This window comes from Garra rufa, chromosome 2 (genome assembly GCF_049309525.1).
Source record: "Garra rufa chromosome 2, GarRuf1.0, whole genome shotgun sequence".
Taxonomy (NCBI): Eukaryota; Metazoa; Chordata; class Actinopteri; order Cypriniformes; family Cyprinidae; genus Garra; species Garra rufa.
In genome coordinates, this window is record NC_133362.1 from 17,095,108 (window position 1) to 17,112,938 (window position 17,831).

The window sequence follows — 17,831 nt, forward strand, 5'->3', positions numbered from 1 at the left end:
TGTTTATTTAATAAAAATAACCTCACCTGCATTTTGGACCCTGATCTCTGCCTTTTCGTTACGCTGATTCCAGTGCTAATTGTGACATCTTCACCTTGGGAGAATCAATATCTTCATTGTCATGCTGAAAAATGCCCAATAATGCCTGAAATGAGGGGAGTTTTTTGTATTACATCATACAGCAGTGTGTAAATTCATGACAGCTTTGATAAAGCACAACTTCCTCACACCTTCAGCAGTTATACATCCCTATATAAGAACTTTACAATGACTGAGCGAACTTTACAATGACTGGGAACCAGGCACTTCTCACTGTACTCCTCCTCTAGCAACACCAGAACATGTTGGATGCTTTTGGATCCGAAATGATTGACTTGGTCTCTTGAGACCAGAGCTTCTCAGATGTCTATATTTTGTAATGAGCCTTGGAAGAGGTTAGTTTATCATGCTTTGGTTACAGTAGGTAATTCCAGTGCTGACAACAACCATGCATGTCACGTCTGCAGGCTGCGTCGTACTACTGAGATAAAGTGTCACTCTTTTTACACGTGTATTGTATTTTCTCTGGCTCTTTTCACTTATCGCTAAATGAAAACTTAAAGTGAAGACCTGATTATTTTAGGAGCCTTGTCACAAGTCCATTGGTTTTGAATGTCAGTGCTACTTCTGTTAGATTTTCACACTTAAAACAATAATTAGGTATTCCTCTTGTGCCATTGTCCTCTTTTATGCTAAGAAATAAGTCACCTGGCAGTTCTCTCCCAAGTGGTTTTATTGTTGACAGAATTAAGTCTGAGTATGATTCAGTGGACTAGATAACACTTTTAATTGTCAAGAAATTACTTGTCTTTGAAAGTTTTGGTTCAATATACTTACCTGTTGATCAAAAATAACCTTTTGTTTGTTTTATTTAGGAACTTTCAGGAGGGTGTACTAATTTTTGCAACACAAAATTTTATCAATTTGATAAGAAAATGTTATTTTGCTGTACAATTTTTCCATTCTTCTTCGGTAATTGATCAAGCAGGCATGTTTGAACATTATATCTCCAAAGAACCCTAACATGTCTTCCAAGTAAAGAGTAATTGCTGAATTTGTTAAGTTTTAGAGGGGGTGTACTCATTTATGCTGTGTACTGTATATACATTTAAAAGTTACTGACCCCAAACTTGTGAACAGTAGTGTTGGCCTGTTAAATTACTACAGTACTAGGGTTGGTATGTTTGACAAAAGTCAAACACATTCTTATGGAGCTATTGAAGTCCAAAATGAAATTTATGCTGCTATGTAGTTCACAAGAGGCCTTCGATAACAACAATATTGACAAAAACAATATTGTACAAAAATACTATTGTGTTGCATGTTGTAAAACATTGACTATTTGAGTTGAGCTGTTTGCCTGCGCAGACTTCTAGATGTGAATGCGCCCATTGTAATTAAGGAAGCTGTCGAGTTACGGCTTCTGCTTGTGGTATAAATGTGGTCTTAAAATACAGTTATTGCACATTAAATCAATTTCTAGTGCCATTAGGATTGCTGCAGTACAAAAAAAAAAAGAAACAAAAAATCCCAGTGCCTTCAAGCAATACTAAGAGCTGAGTGAGACCTGTCCTCATTAATGGAGAAGACTGACTGATTCTTTACACTTTCTAAATTACTTCTTTTGCATATGACTGTGGTTTCTAAATGCCTGCAAGATGTAGTTTAACTACCTGGGTCCCTCCTTTAAACAGTGCTCATTCACTGGGGACACTTCTAGCAGAAGAGGCATTCAAGATTTCTGACTGTCATGTTTTAATTAGTTCACTGTTAGTTTGTACTGAGCTCAAACTGATGCTGTCTCTCTCTCCAGCTTCATTAGGAGATGAAGAGGGACCAATCTGTCTTTCATTTCAGGAGCCTGTTTAAACATTCACATTTCTGCAGACAGCCCGAAATAGGTTTATCGTCTTGTGGGATTTTATTTCGTTTCTGACTGGCGAGACTTTTTCCCCCTCACCCACGACTGCTGTAATAAGCTCAGTTGTGATATACTGCCGCATACTCAGATTCAGGGAAAACGTGTGGCATCTAATTTCTTGTCAAGTCGCCGTGTTCCATCACACCAGAGTTTTCTACCAGTTTGTTTACGCGCAATGATATTCGAACAGTGGAAGGTAATTGATTTGAGTTTTCCAGGCAATTGCTTCAAAACAAAGACAATTTAATAAGCTAGCAAATAAGCAATTAAACTAAAATATAATCTAACCAGTGGTATTTAGCAAAATTGCTGGAATGTGCGTCATTTAAAACCTTATGTCTTATTAGCAGATATAATCTAGAGACTGAGTCAGTGTTGAAGTTTGAAGTGTGGTGCAAACCTTTTTTCCCATTATATCCTAAAATAGTATATAGTTGATGTGCTTTCTGAGATAAAGTCATGTTTCAAGAGCAAAGTTTCACTGCTTTGTTCTTGTCTTTGATGCTTTGTGCTTCCAGCTACTTTGAAATCTACAATGAGCGGGTTCGAGACCTCCTTCCCAGCACGGAGATGCAAGGCTGTGAGCTGAGAGTGAGGGAACATCCTAAAGATGGACCATATGTGGAGGGTAAAATGACTATAAAACAGCACCTCACATCATGATTGACAGCTTGCTTGAAAGACATTTCTCTTATGTCCTGTATATGACACATATATGTGGTCTAGCCCTCTCCAGACACCATGTGCAGAGCTATACTGAGGTTGGCCAGTTGATGCAGGAGGGCAATAGAAGGCGTGCCACTGCCAGCACAGGCATGAACCATGTCAGCAGCCGATCCCACGCCATCTTCACCATTCGCTTTATCAAGGTCGCAAGTCCATTTACCCTCTGCTGAATGCCATCTGCCTCTCTGTTTGTACATTTGTGCAGATAGCCGTCACAGCTTGAAGTTATCATCTCCCTGTTTGTATTATCCACTGAGCTTTCTCCATTTTCTGTGTATGCTGGGGATGTCTGAGTAATGATATACAGATATCATTGTGAGTTTATTATGCATGGGTTAAATTGCACAATGCTGGAGTGACCTTTGAGACTTGTTAGTGTCAATGGCTATGTTTGGAATGGAATACTAGATTACAACTTATTGCGCAGTATGTACTATATTAAAACATAGTTTGCACTCAGCAGTATATAGTCAGTAAATGATTCAGTTATCTTCTTGGATATAAAAATTGTTATTTTACGTTTTCATTTAAATGTTTTAACATTTAGAAATACCATGGCTGATAACACTTCCAGTTTATTCCAGTTTATCTATCACACTAGAAGTTGAATATTATAATAGCATGCTGCTCCAGCATTTTTTCAGTTTCATCTCTTTATTTTGTCAATATTCTGTGTGTCATCTCAGTTTTCCTGTTTTAAAGGCTCTATAAGGTTCAGCTGGTTATAAAACGATAAATCCAGCTATTTTTATATATTCATCATAATTCCAGTCACTCCAGGGGTTTAGCTGTCATGCAGCATTAGGCATTTCCAATCTTACTTTCCTGTGTTGCAATCAAAAGTGTTTTTGCCTGTTTCTTTTCCCTATTGCATTTTGGTTTTGCGCTTTGAATTTTGGAATGAGAAATATCTAACTCTATCATCTACCAAAATATGTTCTTATAGGCCATGTTTGATGCAGAGTTACCAAGTGAGACAGTGAGTAAGGTACACCTGGTTGACCTGGCAGGAAGCGAAAGAGCTAATACCACACAGGCGACTGGCATCAGATTGAAGGAGGGTGCCAATATTAATAAATCATTGGTTACTCTGGGCATCGTCATCTCTACTTTAGGTAAACCAACAACCTTCAGAAAGTTACCAAATGATATGTATAAGGTTAAGATTACATGAACTTTGATGTGTTTGTTCAGTGAATATTTAGGGGTTCAAGTAGCATTGAAACTCTATTGTAATTGTAAAAAGGGCCAAGGATCAACAATCTCCACATAAAAACTGATTGTGTAGACCAAACCGTAAGTCATAGAGACCTGAAACTTGGAGAGATGGTAGTACTCACACCACCGATAACGTCACCTAGGCTCATCCCAATCGGCCTGACGGGGGTGCTACAGCGATCAAAAGTACAAAATCAGTCGCAGGCTCAAGTGTTGAAATCTTTGGCACACGCTGGACAAAACGCATGCCTCAGATTCAAGCGGAAATGAATATCAATTATTATTAAAAAAAAGTTTAACTTTCAACTCACCGTCGCAAAGGGATGCCAAAATGTTTGAAAGGTGCCGGGCCACTTTTAGTAAAATGCCTACAACTCTTGAATGGAATGAGATATATTCGCCAAACTCAGAACACGTATGTGAGGTCAAAGGAAAATCAATCTGAGGTCAAAGGGGAAAAAAATCAAGGACATTTGCGTATCTCAAAAAAACATGGCCGCCATTGGCCAATGAAGTTTGAGCACCTATTAGACAAGGTTAACAGAGGCCGAACTGGAACGAAACTTGGTGGGCCTGTTTGACTCACGGCCCCAAAGGTTTGTGAGAAATCGGCCACTGGTGTGATATCACATTTTTTAAGGGCGTAAACGATTATACATTGCGTGGGTTTTCAGACATACACACGATATTCATATCACATGACAGAACTCCTGATTTTGGACAACTTAGCCCTTTAGAACCACTGCTGTCAATCAAATTGTTTGTTAAATGATTGAGAAGATGTAAAAAAAAAAAAAAAGTACAGTTCTCTGGACTCTCTAGGTCAATTCTCGCTATTGTCAAAAAGAAATGTAGAAATTTACCCTTTGAGAGGCCTATAATTTGGGCCTGTCCAAATTTATCTAAAATCCTATAAAGCCTAATGGAAAACTCAACCTGTTGAGCACATGCGACAGGTGATTCTAAACAAGCATGCAAAGGTTTAAGGAAATTGGACCACAGCTGGTGCTTTAACAGTCATAACTTAAAAAAAAAACATAATATTTCTAAGGTAAATTACCTGGACTTGCCAAAAATGCCTTTTTAAATAATTGGTTTAAGTGGTTATGGGCTTGCTAAATAATCTCTTTTTGCATATGTGCTTAAATGCCTTAAAGCATTTGAACATTGGTAATCACTGCTTGCAGCTATATTCTTTGTAATTTCTCTATTTCGGTTGTCACAGCTGATCTGACAGTTGGCGGTGGAATAAAAAAGAAGCAAAACTTTGTTCCATATCGAGACTCTGTGCTTACGTGGCTCCTAAAGGACAGTCTTGGCGGGAACTCCAAAACCATCATGATAGCCAGTATGTCAGAGTTCACACACATCACTGTGTCATTCTACACACCCTCAAATTTCTCTAAACATGCAGGGCTGCGTTTCCCAAACGCATCGTAAGCTTAAGTACATCGTAGACCCATTGAAACCAATGGAGCTACGATCAACTTAAGCTTACGATGCTTTTGGGAAACGCAGCCCAGGAAGTTTAACAGAAAGTTGCTCTTTTCTATAAAATAATAATTTGGGCTGTCAACCTCCAAAAAAAGCATCTTATTAAGGCCTTATAAAAAGATTGAAATTTACATTTCACTATTAAGATTGCCTCGTTGTGCTCTTATATCTAGACCAGCTGGTTACCTTAATCTGATAGTTCTGCTTTGTAATATTCTGGTGCAAGTAGATTTAAGATTAAGTATTCATTATTCTTTATCTTTTCTTTCACTCCAGCCATCTCACCTGCTGACGTAAACTATAGCGAAACTCTGAACACCCTTCGTTATGCCAGCCGGGCCAAGAACATTTTAAACAAACCCACTGTGAATGAGGAGAGCAATGTAAAGATTATCAGAGAGCTGCGAGCTGAGATTGCCCGCCTCAAAGCGCTGCTGTCTGCAGGAAATCAGGTGATTTAATTTTGACTTCATCCTCATCAGACATCACAGGCCGAATTTCAATTTGTATATTATCAGTATTATGTAAAAATGAAAAAAATCAAATGAGATCTCTTTAATGTCTTCCTTTTAGACAGCAATGAGACAGAGATGGAGTCTTCTGCTAGCTTAGTATTCTCTCATGCGTCTCCTCTTGAATGGCTCAAACTATATGCTCAGATTTGTCAAGATACTGTGTATTTCATTAAAAATTGAGCTCATAGCTTTTCTAAACTATGAAAGCAACCTTTGACAATTTCCTCTGGATAGATTAGTGCCTTCCAAAGCATAATACACAGATATTATGCCAAAACTGCCTGGATGACATAATGTTCTGAAGTCTATCCTTGTTTTTCGAGCTAGCACTGCTTTTATGGTATGAAAATGCATACAGTTGTTTTATGCAGATGTAACTTTATGATATAGTACAGTCATGGCCAAAAGTTTTGAGAATGACACAAATATTAGTTTTCACAAAGTTTGCTGCTAAACTGCTTTTAGATCTTTGTTTCAGTTGTTTCTGTGATGTACTGAAATATAATTACAAGCACTTCATACGTTTCAAAGGCTTTTATCGACAATTACCTGACATTTATGCAAAGAGTCAGTATTTGCAGTGTTGGCCCTTCTTTTTCAGGACCTCTGCAATTCGACTGGACATGCTCTCAATCAACTTCTGGGCCAAATTCTGACTGATAGCAACCCATTCTTTCATAATCACTTCTTGGAGTTTGTCAGAATTAGTGGGTTTTTGTTTGTTCACCCGCCTCTTGAGGATTGACCACAAGTTTTAAGATCTGGGGAGTTTCCAGGCCATGGACCCAAAATATCAACGTTTTGGTCCCCGAGCCACTTAGTTATCACTTTTGCCTTATGGCACAGTGCTCCATCATGCTGGAAAATGCATTGTTCTTCACCAAACTGTTGTTGGATTGTTGGAAGAAGTTGCTGTTGGAGGGTGTGTTGGTACCATTCTTTATTCATGCCTGTGTTTTTGGTCAAAATTGTGAGTGAGCCCACTCCCTTGGATGAGAAGCAACCCCACACATGAATGGTCTCAGGATGCTTTACTGTTGGCATGACACAGGACTGATGGTAGCGCTCACCTTTTCTTCTGCGGACAAGCCTTTTTCCAGATGCCCCAAACAATCGGAAAGAGGCTTCATCAGAGAATATGACTTTGCCCCAGTCCTCAGCAGTCCATTCGCCATACTTTTTGCAGAAGATCAATCTGTCCCTGATGTTTTTTTGGAGAGAAGTGGCTTCTTTGCTGCCCTTCTTGAAACCAGGCCATCTTCCAAAAGTCTTGGCCTCACTGTGCGTGCAGATGCGCTCACACCTGCCTGCTGCCATTCCTGAGCAAGCTCTGCACTGGTGGCACTCCAATCCCGCAGCTGAATCCTCTTTAGGAGACGATCCTGGCGCTTGCTGGACTTTCTTGGACGCCCTGAAGCCTTCTTAACAATACAGTGGAAAGTTTTTTTCGAGATTAAGTTAATTTTCATGGCAAAGAAGGACTATGCAATACATCTGATCACTCTTCATAACATTCTGGAGTATATGCAAATTGCTATTATAAAAACTTAAGCAGCAACTTTTCCAATTTTCTAATATTTATGTAATTCTCAAAACTTTTGGACACGACTGTATATCCTAATACTAGCATATACACAGAACCTACGTTTGTACTCAGAATTATAGCCTTTGTTTTGTTATTCAGTGGTCACATGACTTAAATGCTTCAGTTTTCCTCCATACAGATGGCGTCGTTTGAGCAGCCTTCAGGGTCGAGTGTGGAGGAGAGGCTTCATCAGGATGAAGCCAGAGTAAGTGTCTCAATTTCTCTGCATATCCCCAGACTACTTGAGAGGATCTTCTGGTGATTAAAAGTTGGGTAAAACCGTGCATTGCAGCAGATCACTCCATGATTTGCCCACATCTCATGGCTGTTTAAGTATGATGCATGCTGATTTAAGAAGATAATTAAAGCCTTTGTGTTAGAAGAGGTCAGCAGAGGCATTGTTGTTTTTATTTTAATTTTATATTATGCTGCTCTTATGCTTGTAAATATGCATGACCCACAACTGGGATTTTAAAGAGCTGTATTTAGTTCAGCACTCGTTGTTTAGACATATTTCATACTTCTTTCCATATCTGTATTTTCTCTTTTAGAAAAAATACAAAAGATCTCTCTTTTTTTCCCTCAGGTTCAGGAGCTGACAGAACAGTGGGCTAATCGTTGGAAAGAAATCCACAATATTCTTGGGGTTGGTAACCCACACACATTAAAAATATGCCTTTTCACTTTCCTTTCAATCATGAACTTCAGGAAATGGTGATGCAATTAAGTGTCACCTCCCAGTGAGTGTAGGGGTTAACAGGATTGTTAACCCAAAAATAAAATTTCTGTCAATATTTACTGTCAAACCTGTATGCAGCAATTTTAATGTGCATATAAACTGTGAAATATACCATATACCCTGTACCTTCAGTTGAAATGAAGAACAGGTTTTATTTGACATCACTCAGCTCTCACAGCTTGCGTGCCTCTTTCCCAGAATCCACTGTAGTTGGAAAAGCACAGCATCGATTCAACCTCTATAACTAATTTGTTCATCCACAGTGATCTGAGAAAGATTGCAGTGAATCCAGTCTGCTCTTCTCTGAACAGCAGTGTTCTGTTTAAACAGTGGCAGTCAGTGAAGTAGTAGTATGCTTGATGTGAGGTAAAAAAACAACAACAAAACTATATCACTTTAGCTCGATGCATCATCATGGCTCAGTGTGCTGCTAAATAGAGAAAAAGACATTGTTCACACGCATTCAGGAGAGTACCACGACGCATGCGTTGCTGTCTATGCAGGGTCAGAAAGCTCTCGATTTCATCAAAAATATCTAAATTTGTGTTCCAAAGATGAACAAAAGTCGTACGGGTTTGAAATTACATGTGGGGAGTAATTAATGACAGCATTTTTAGTGTGAACTATGCATTTAATGTGCTCCTTGATCTGGTTTTCCTCTTGTAAAATAGTGTTTTATGATGATGTGATGTGGTTAGGGTAGGTTTGATGGTTCGATCCCTGTGAGGAATCATTACAACAGTGCCCTTGAACAAGGCACTTAACCCCAGGTTGCTCCAGTGAGATTGTCCCGTAATAAATTCACAACGCTGTTCCATGTCAAAAGTTGTGGAAGTGCAACTGGCCCTGGTTGTGCGGCAATAAATAACAGTTGGATTATTCTTTAAATATGAAGTTTAACAGCAGCTGGTAGATTTCCCACCGACAGGTGGCAGTGTTGCGCTTGATAAGCGCAGTTGTTTTGCAAGTTTTTTGCCTTTGGCTGGCTGTGTGTTTGATGGGGTGCTGTGTAGCAGCCTGTGGTGTTGTAAATGGAGGTTTTCAGACTGTAGCTGGAGTCTGGGGGTCAATTTCAGGCCACAAGCTGGAACTGTCAGAATGCCACAGCATTAGCTCATTGGTATGAGAGTCTATTACCTCTGTCTTGCTCTTGCGCTTATGTGTGTGACAGCGGATAGGGAGACGGGGAAAGAGTTCACCATGGAGGAGGAAGGAGAGCAAGAGATGCTTTTTTTTCTTTTGCATCACGTCTCCTCCCTCCCTATCTCATTTACACACATACACACCCAAATCTATGAAGCAGAGAGCAAAACAGAGATGGCAGATGGTCATGCATACTCTCTGAGCTTTTAGCTGCTCATCTGCTCCAGTCCAGGCAGCAAGACACAAGCCACAGAGGGCCAAATAGCCCAGGCCTCTATTTAGCGTTACTCACTTCCTGCCATGCCAGCATGCCAACAGCCTCTCTGACCGTCCTGCTTTTAGCCAATCGAAATCATTCTGCACGTGTTAGGGGTGAAAGAAAGTTTAGGAAATATCCAGGGACCAATTTGTCGTCAGCTTGTGTAAATTTCTGCTCTGTCCTCGCCAAGCCACCTAACAGCATGGGGACGAGCCGTTGATGCATCAGCTGAATTTAATTGCAGATAATCACTTCAAATAGCACTTCTCCAGGGCTGTTTTCTCAAGTCCCACCATAATGAGCGTGCTCGCTTCTCAACTGCTTATTCTTCGCCACCTTTTTCAAGTGCTTTGGCGTCTTTTTTGATGGGAATGTGTTGTGGTGAGAAAGAGACAGCCCACAAAGAGAAGAACAAAGGCACAGATCTCAAAGCTCACTTTTTTTTTTGGTCCTCCTCTGAGTTTGACTGAGAAATGGAAGATTTAACAATGCATTGCAATTTTGCAAATCCCAAAACGCAGATGATGGCTGTTTTTATGGTTGTTTTTTTCCGGCGATGGCAAGCGATTGCATATTAAGCATCTGTTGTCTTGTGTGATTATCGTATTATATTGGTGGCAGACAATAAAACACATGAAAATGAACAATTCAACATATTTAAATATGAAAGTATCACAATCAAATAGAATTTTGGATACTTACTTTACAAGATAATATCTTTACAAGCAGTACAGGACAAGCTATGTTGCAAAGTTTAGTACTTACAGTACTTACGTTTCTAAAGTATTAGATAATGTCATCATATGTCATTTTAATTCTCATTCTTTTATCGAAAAAAGGTGAAAAGGTTGAACCAAAAGATGGCACTGTAGCACTTTGATGTCTCTTGCTCCTTCACGTTTGAAGCAATGAAATAAACAAAAGAAAGTCTACCCGTAGTTTATATTTAATTTTCAAGCTATTTAGATTACTATGTCATCCAGCCACCATAAAAACTGCTTTAATGATGTTGAAGTCAACATGTGGCAGAGTGAAGGGAGGGGGGTTTGTGCAGCAGATGATTAAAATGGCTTCTCTTGGTGAAGAAGCATTAACTGAGATTATGCGTACCGTGCTTTGCGGTTTCTCTTCCTCGATCACTCTAATGTCTGCAGTGGCCACCCAGTGTGTGTATATGCACAGTTTGGAGCGATGACCGTACGTGACGATTAAATGTATGTTTTCAGAGTGACGAATGTGGAGATTCTTCAATGTAATAAGGTTCCTTTCTGTGAAAGGAATGCATCCAGTGTATTTGTGAGTATTTTATGGATAGGGTAGCCAATATATTGTAGTCTGCCAAATGCTCATTTAAAAATAGGCCTTTAGATGGTAAAGCGTATAATAAACAAATATTCTGTTTAAGGTTAACTGAAAATCATACTATGGAAGCACATTTCCACCAGTGAATCAAAAGCAAAAAAAAAAAAAGGTAATTGTGACTTTTTAATAGCAATTATGACTTTTTTTCTAAGAATTGTGAAACAAACTCGCAATTATGACTTTTTTCTTAGAACTTAGAGATATAAACTTAAATTCTAACTTTATAACATACAATTGTGAGAATTTTGAGTTACAAACTTGGAATTGCGAGAAAAATGTCAGAATCGCAATTCTGACTTTATAACTCACAATTGCAAGTTAATATCTCATAATTCTAAGAAAGTCAGATTTGTACATTTGTGTCATGCAGTTCTTGGAAAAAAGTCAGAATTGCAAGTTTATATCAAGCAGTTCTGACTTTATAACTCGAAATTGCAAGTTAATATCTCATAATTCTGAGAAAAAGTCATAATTGTAAGTTTGTTTCATGCAGTTCTTGGAAAAAAAAGTCAGAATTTCGAGTTTATATCAAGCAATTCTGACTATTTGCAATTTTTTTTCTCAGAGCTGCTTGATATAAAATCACAATTGCAAGAAAACAAAAATCAGAATTGCCAGATTTAAACTTTCAATTCTAACTTTTTTTCCCAGAATTGCCAGATTTAAACTGGCAATTTAAAAATGTAAAAACTAAATTTAAGCTATTCTGACATTATAACTCACAAATGCACATTTATTTCTCATAGTTCTAAGAAAAAAGTCAGAATTGCAAGTTTGTATCACGCAATTCTGAGAAGAAAAATCAACTGCGAGTTTATATCTCACAATTCTGTCTGTATAACTTGCAATTGTTTGTTTTATCATAATTCTGAGGAAAAAAGTCAGAATTGGAAGTTTGTATCACGCAATTAAAAAGTCAGAACTGCGAATTTACATCTCATAATTTTGAGAAAAATGTCAGAATTGCAAGTTTGTATTACAATTCAGAGAAAAAAAATTGTGATGTGTAAGCTCACAATGTAAAAAAAAAAGGTCTGAATTGTGAGACAAAAAGTCGCAATTACCTTTTTTTTATTCTTAATTCAATGGCGGAAACAGGCGTACAGTATATGTAAGTTTGCATGTCAATTTAAATAGGGCAGTTGAACCAAAAATATTCCATAAACCTGTATATTTTCTTTCTTTTGAAGAACACTTTAACCAAAACAACACTGGACCAAACCGACTTGCGTTGTGTTGACCAAAAAAGAAATTTTTCATAATATGTTCCTTTTTGTTCCACGGGGTTTAGAACGACTCTTTGTACATCCAAACACAATAAACTTAGGTCTGGTTTTACTTCATATAACTAGTTCTGTGTTGGATTTACGAAATGACTTTAATCTCCTAAAGCTCACAGTCAATCAAATCGTTGGTCATGTTGATAGTGACCCTGACCGGGGAGTGCTAAGCAGAAAGCAAAGCTGGTGGCCTGTCTCTAGCGACCATAAGACTTCTGAACACATGCCAAAGGTTGATGAAGTGTTTCAGAGCATGTTGCCTTATATTACATAAACTCGATAGAAAAGCTGGCTGAATCAAGAACTCCTTTGAGTAAATCATAAAAGGGCAAAAAAGGGGTATATAACAGGTTAATTCCAGAAGCCCAAGAGTGTTAAGGCTCATCACAAGACAATGCTACGGTCCTTAATTAAGAGATTTTGATTAGTCACATATGGCGGATTAATCTCAGAGCATCCAGTGCTCTAATTAATATGACCGTGTTGTAATTCTTTCCAACACTGTTCGGTTGGGGTTCCAGTTGCTAGCTTGCTAACAGCACATGGCGTGGTCTCAGTGGGTGTGTTGAACAAAATGAACAGAATGCTAACAGACATGCAAACAAAGGATGTGTGTCCATAAGATGAATGCGTGTTTCTCTATAGACCTTTTTCCTGAGTGAACGATGAGCGCCGCCATTACAAATTCTAATGTCAGATTGAATGCTTTTCTGTTCCAGTTTCCATAGGAACCCATTCAAATAGCGTCCATCTGTTTTTAATGTAGCTAAGGTTCGCTGCTTCGTGTCATCTACACGCTCATTAAAGTGAGGCACTGACAAATGACGGTCATTGCGACATTGCCAAGTGATGGCGCTATGGAGCCATGTGCTTTTTAAAAACACTTTAATAGGTTTAACAGTAGTTTATTAGCTCGGAATATACCCTAATTTGACTAGAAACAATGCAGACCGGAAATGCAAAGCATTCTTTCAGTTAAGAGTCGGACTTACTTCCGTGTTCAGAAAAAGGTCTATATAACAGCAAAGATGCAAGGAGTCAGGACCTCTGGTTGTGTTTTATGAACTGGCTAAAGCTATTCTTCTTATTAAATGTTATTGAAGACATTTGGTGGCTAAAAAAATCTAATTTCAAAGATGATCAAACTTCTTGATCAAACTTTTATCCTGTGAACTATTAAGAGTTATTTGAGAATAAAAGGCCAGCTGTTACGATCCCTTACTGAGACAGAAGTGAGACTTCTGTTCAGAAAGGTCATTGCTAAGAATAGTTTTACCTCAGCTTATATGTAGTGCCCTATGATTTCTGTGATGTGGAAAACGTAGATGAAATCGCAAAATCTAGTCATAAAAATGGGATTTACCATATAATGTAATACGTCACGAAATTTGAAAGAATAAATCAAAAGTGAGGCTGTACACTTAAATTGCAATTATGGAATGATGTCTGTGAATATAAAACCACAAAAGACTGCTGTTTAAATGTGAAGTCTGTGTGAATAAGCAAAGTGGTTGTGTCCACTACACATACTCAAGCACACATGACGCTCATGCTGTTTTCAGCATGTGGCATCTCACTATATGAGGCCAGTCTACATGAACTCCAGAGCTGTTCTGAGAGATTACTTTATGAGCATTTCATCATTTCATGTGATGAAACTATTGTCGGATAGACAAAGAAACTCAAAAATATTCATTACAATCAACCAAAATAAAAGTTTGATTTACTTATATTTGATTTAATATATTTGTCATACGTCCCCTGTGTAATGTTTGGACTTTTACGTTGCAACTCTAGTTTCCTGTATTTAGATTTGTAGTCCTTTTGTAGTTTCATTTGTTAATGGTATTCTGTGATTGCCTACCCAGTACATACAGTATATCAACTGGTAGAGATTTTAGACTATCGTCTCAATCCCAGTTACACGCTCACGTGATGTTGCTCAGCTACGTGGTCACAAAAACGTATCGTTTGCTGCCGTTTTTAACAATTGCGGTTTAAAAACAAGTGTTGAAAGGCAATCAGCAGTAAAAGACAACTAATTTCACTATATGAATGCATGGCTTCTAAACGCTGTAAATGTGAAGATGTGAAGACAGTGCACAAAGCACGGGAGAATTAAACAGTTATTTTTGCCGCTTTATTGGTCTTGAACAGTTAAATACACACATGTGTCAAGATGTCCATCTTTGCAAGTATCTTCATAAACACAGTAATTAAGGTCTTAAGTCAAAGTAAACATCTGAAAAAGAAAACACTTGTTACAGTATATTAAATCCAGGCAGCTCTTAGAGTGATAGCAGTTTAATATTCCTTCTGTCTGTTATTTATGTTAATCAAACAACAAAAGAAAATCTCTCAGTGCTCTTGACTAAATCACTTTTGTAACTTTAAGATAATTTTAGTTTTTATTTAGTACTAACCTGAATAAGATATTTCACATGAAAGATGTTTACATATAGTCCACAAGTGAAAAAGAGATGCTTAATACTGTGTTGCTACGTGAATGATCCACAGCTGTTTTTTGTTTGTTTGTTTGTTTAGTGATAGTTTTTTCATGCATCCCTTGTTTGTCCTGAACAGTTAAATTGCCTGCTGTCCTTCAAAAAATCCTTTAGATCCCACAAATTATTTAGTTTTTCAGCATTTTTGGGTATTCAAACCCTTTTCAACAATGAATGTATGATTTTGAGATCCATCTTTTCACACTGAGGACAACTGAGGGACTCATATTACAGAAGGTTTAAACACTCACTGATGCTTCAGAAGGAAAAAGGATGCATTAAGAGTCGGGCATTATTCCTTAATTCATCCTTTTTCCTTCTGAAGCATCAGTGAGTGTTTAAACCTTCTGTAATAAAAACGTTTGAACTGAATGAGGATGTGTACATTCTTCTTATTTTGCCTAAATATCATATTTTTTTCCATTTAGTACTGCTCTTCAGAAGCTACAGAAGATACTTACATGTTACCCAGAAGACAAAATAAGTTAAATTTACCCTGCTCTTCAAATTCAAAACCTTTTCACACCCGGCTCTTAATGTATCGTTTTCCTTCTGGAGCATCAGTGAGTGTTTGAAACTCTTTGACCCTCAGTTGTCCTCAGTGTGAAAAGATGGATCTCCAAATCATACAGTAATTGTTGGAAAGGGTTCAAATACACAAAAATGCTGAAAAACCAAAGATTTTGTGGGATCTGAAGGATTTTTCTGAAGAACATCACTAAACAGCTGTGGATCATTCAGGTAACAACAAAGGATTAAGAATCAAACTTTTGAACAGAGTCATTTTTATAAATTCAACTATTATTTTCTCTTGTGGACTACATGTAATCATCTTTTATGTGATGTCTTTCTTTTGTGTGTATCTGTCTGTGGATATATAATAACCATTAGATGAATTAATAAATATTTTAATCATATAAGTGACATTTTAATAGATGTCAGTTTTATTTGAACTCATAAAATCTCCTTTCAGCCTATTTCAGTTTTCACTCTCTTTCAGCACGCTTAGGGTTAACTTAGTTGATACGAGTTGATTCGTTGCTTCACAGGAGTAAATTGACGCTTTTAGAGAGTGACGGCAATTCTCTGGCTCTGGAACGTAAACAGAATCTTAATTCGCTTTCTGAGGCAGATTTGGAATGCAAAGTTATGCAGCTGCGCCGTTGTAGATTGGTTACAGGGTGGCTGGGGAGGGGACAGCGGTTAATAAGTAGACGTGGTTCAATAGTGGACTCACAGAGAGAGATAGAAAGAAAGTAGGAGGGAGGGAATTTGCTTCTGTCCAGCGGCTGTCCCGGTCTTCGGCAGCTGGCGAGCTGATGTGCCCTCGTCGCATTTGTTAATTTAGGAGTGCTCACACAGAACTGAGGGGAATAGAGAGGATTGATGACAGATATCGCGGCCTAACCAGAGCAGTTTATCTTCCAGTCGATTGTGCCATTTGTTTTCATTTTGAAAAAAAAGATGCATTAAATCCCCGGAGCCACACACACATAACACACAGACGCATCTTGAGGTGGCTCTGGAAGTGCATTTATTTATATATTAAACGTCTTTCTGTTCTCCCCCACCCTTCCTATTTCTCTGAATTTCATTTTAATTCCTCTCGCTTCTTTATCACTTTCAATGTTTATTAAAATACCCTCTTTAATTATGCATGACAACTGTTTAATTGTTGTGTTGTGATTATAACACATTCTTTTTTTCAGCTCTGGATAGGTGTGAAATACCTTCGGATAATAAAATGGGATGGAAATGAACAGCGAATGGCAGTAATTAAGCGTTCCTTTAATGAGCTCCACACACGTCCAGTTTATACCTGATGAACCAGGCTAGATAATGTGGCATTTCTTCAATGGATGTCACATCAATCTGAAAACCATATCAAGCCATGAAAGGAGAAGAAATGGCTTTCATTTGTAAATAAGCAACTGGCCAACATGGACCTCAGTTTATATTAATAACTAAAGTGTAATTCTGACACATTGATAGTTATTAATTTTCTCAGTCTGTGAAGGAAAGCATCACTATTGCTATTGCACATACTTAAGAGTCAGGGATTTGAACAGACTGCTAATGCTGAGTAATACATTTTAAGGGATAATTCACCCAAAAATAAAAATTCTGTCATTAATTACTCATTCTCATGTCGTATCAAACCCTTAAGTATGGCGGCGTTTTAGTGCCACATAAAAAAACCCCTAAGATTACATGATTAAAGTCATAATACCTTGAGAATAAAGTCGTAATGTTTTGAGAATATTCGACTTTATTCTCAAAATATTACGACTTTAAACTACAAGAATAAAGTCAAAATGTTTTGAGAATTAAAGTTGTATAAATTAAAGTTACAGTAGTCTGAGAGTATAGCCTATAATATTATGCATGCAAATAAACAGCCACCTAGTAATCTCAATAATTTTTAGTTTTTTTTGTTTTATTTAACACAACTCAGCTTTAGGATTCTGTCAGTTTTAAAACGAAGTACAAATTATAAATGTTTTTTCTCTTTATTTAAAGTTTATAGCAAGATATAAAAGTGAAGGAACATCAGAAGGCATTAAAAAATCAGTATAGCCTAATTTAATAAAATGAATGTCTCATTATGGTAATCTGAAAGATGATTGACTTGTATGCCGTTTAAACTAAAGCGAATACAGCTATCTGTCACGCCACATTAAAGAGTATGAAAAACACATTATTGTAAGACATATTGTATTTGTATTTTGTATTTTGCCATAAAACTGACAGAATTTGAAAGCTGAGACTTTGAAATATCTCCCTGTGCTCCCAATCCGGTCTATTTGCATCCGCAATAGGCTAGAATATATTCTAAAAATATTGTGACTTTAATCTCGTAATTGCTATAAATTAATTTTGACTTTATTCCCGAAACATTTCGACTTTATTCTGGACACATTTCGACTTTTTTCTGGAAACATTTTAAACTTTTTTCTGGAAACATTTCAACTTTATTCTCATAGTATTTCGACTTTATTCCAAAAACATTTTGGCTGTATTGCTGAAACATTTCGACTGTATTCCC

General features: G+C 37.5%; 1 protein-coding gene across 1 annotated transcript in view; it reads left to right on the forward strand.

Moving 5' to 3' along the window:
* Positions 1-17,831, forward strand: part of kif16bb (kinesin family member 16Bb) — a 54,059-nt gene that overhangs the window by 7,914 nt on the left and 28,314 nt on the right. The window contains exons 6-12 of the mRNA XM_073834920.1: positions 2,479-2,588; positions 2,687-2,829; positions 3,633-3,801; positions 5,130-5,252; positions 5,675-5,850; positions 7,638-7,703; positions 8,085-8,144. Of these exons, the coding sequence (XP_073691021.1) occupies positions 2,479-2,588; positions 2,687-2,829; positions 3,633-3,801; positions 5,130-5,252; positions 5,675-5,850; positions 7,638-7,703; positions 8,085-8,144 (847 nt within the window). The remainder of the gene's footprint in view (positions 1-2,478; positions 2,589-2,686; positions 2,830-3,632; positions 3,802-5,129; positions 5,253-5,674; positions 5,851-7,637; positions 7,704-8,084; positions 8,145-17,831) is intronic.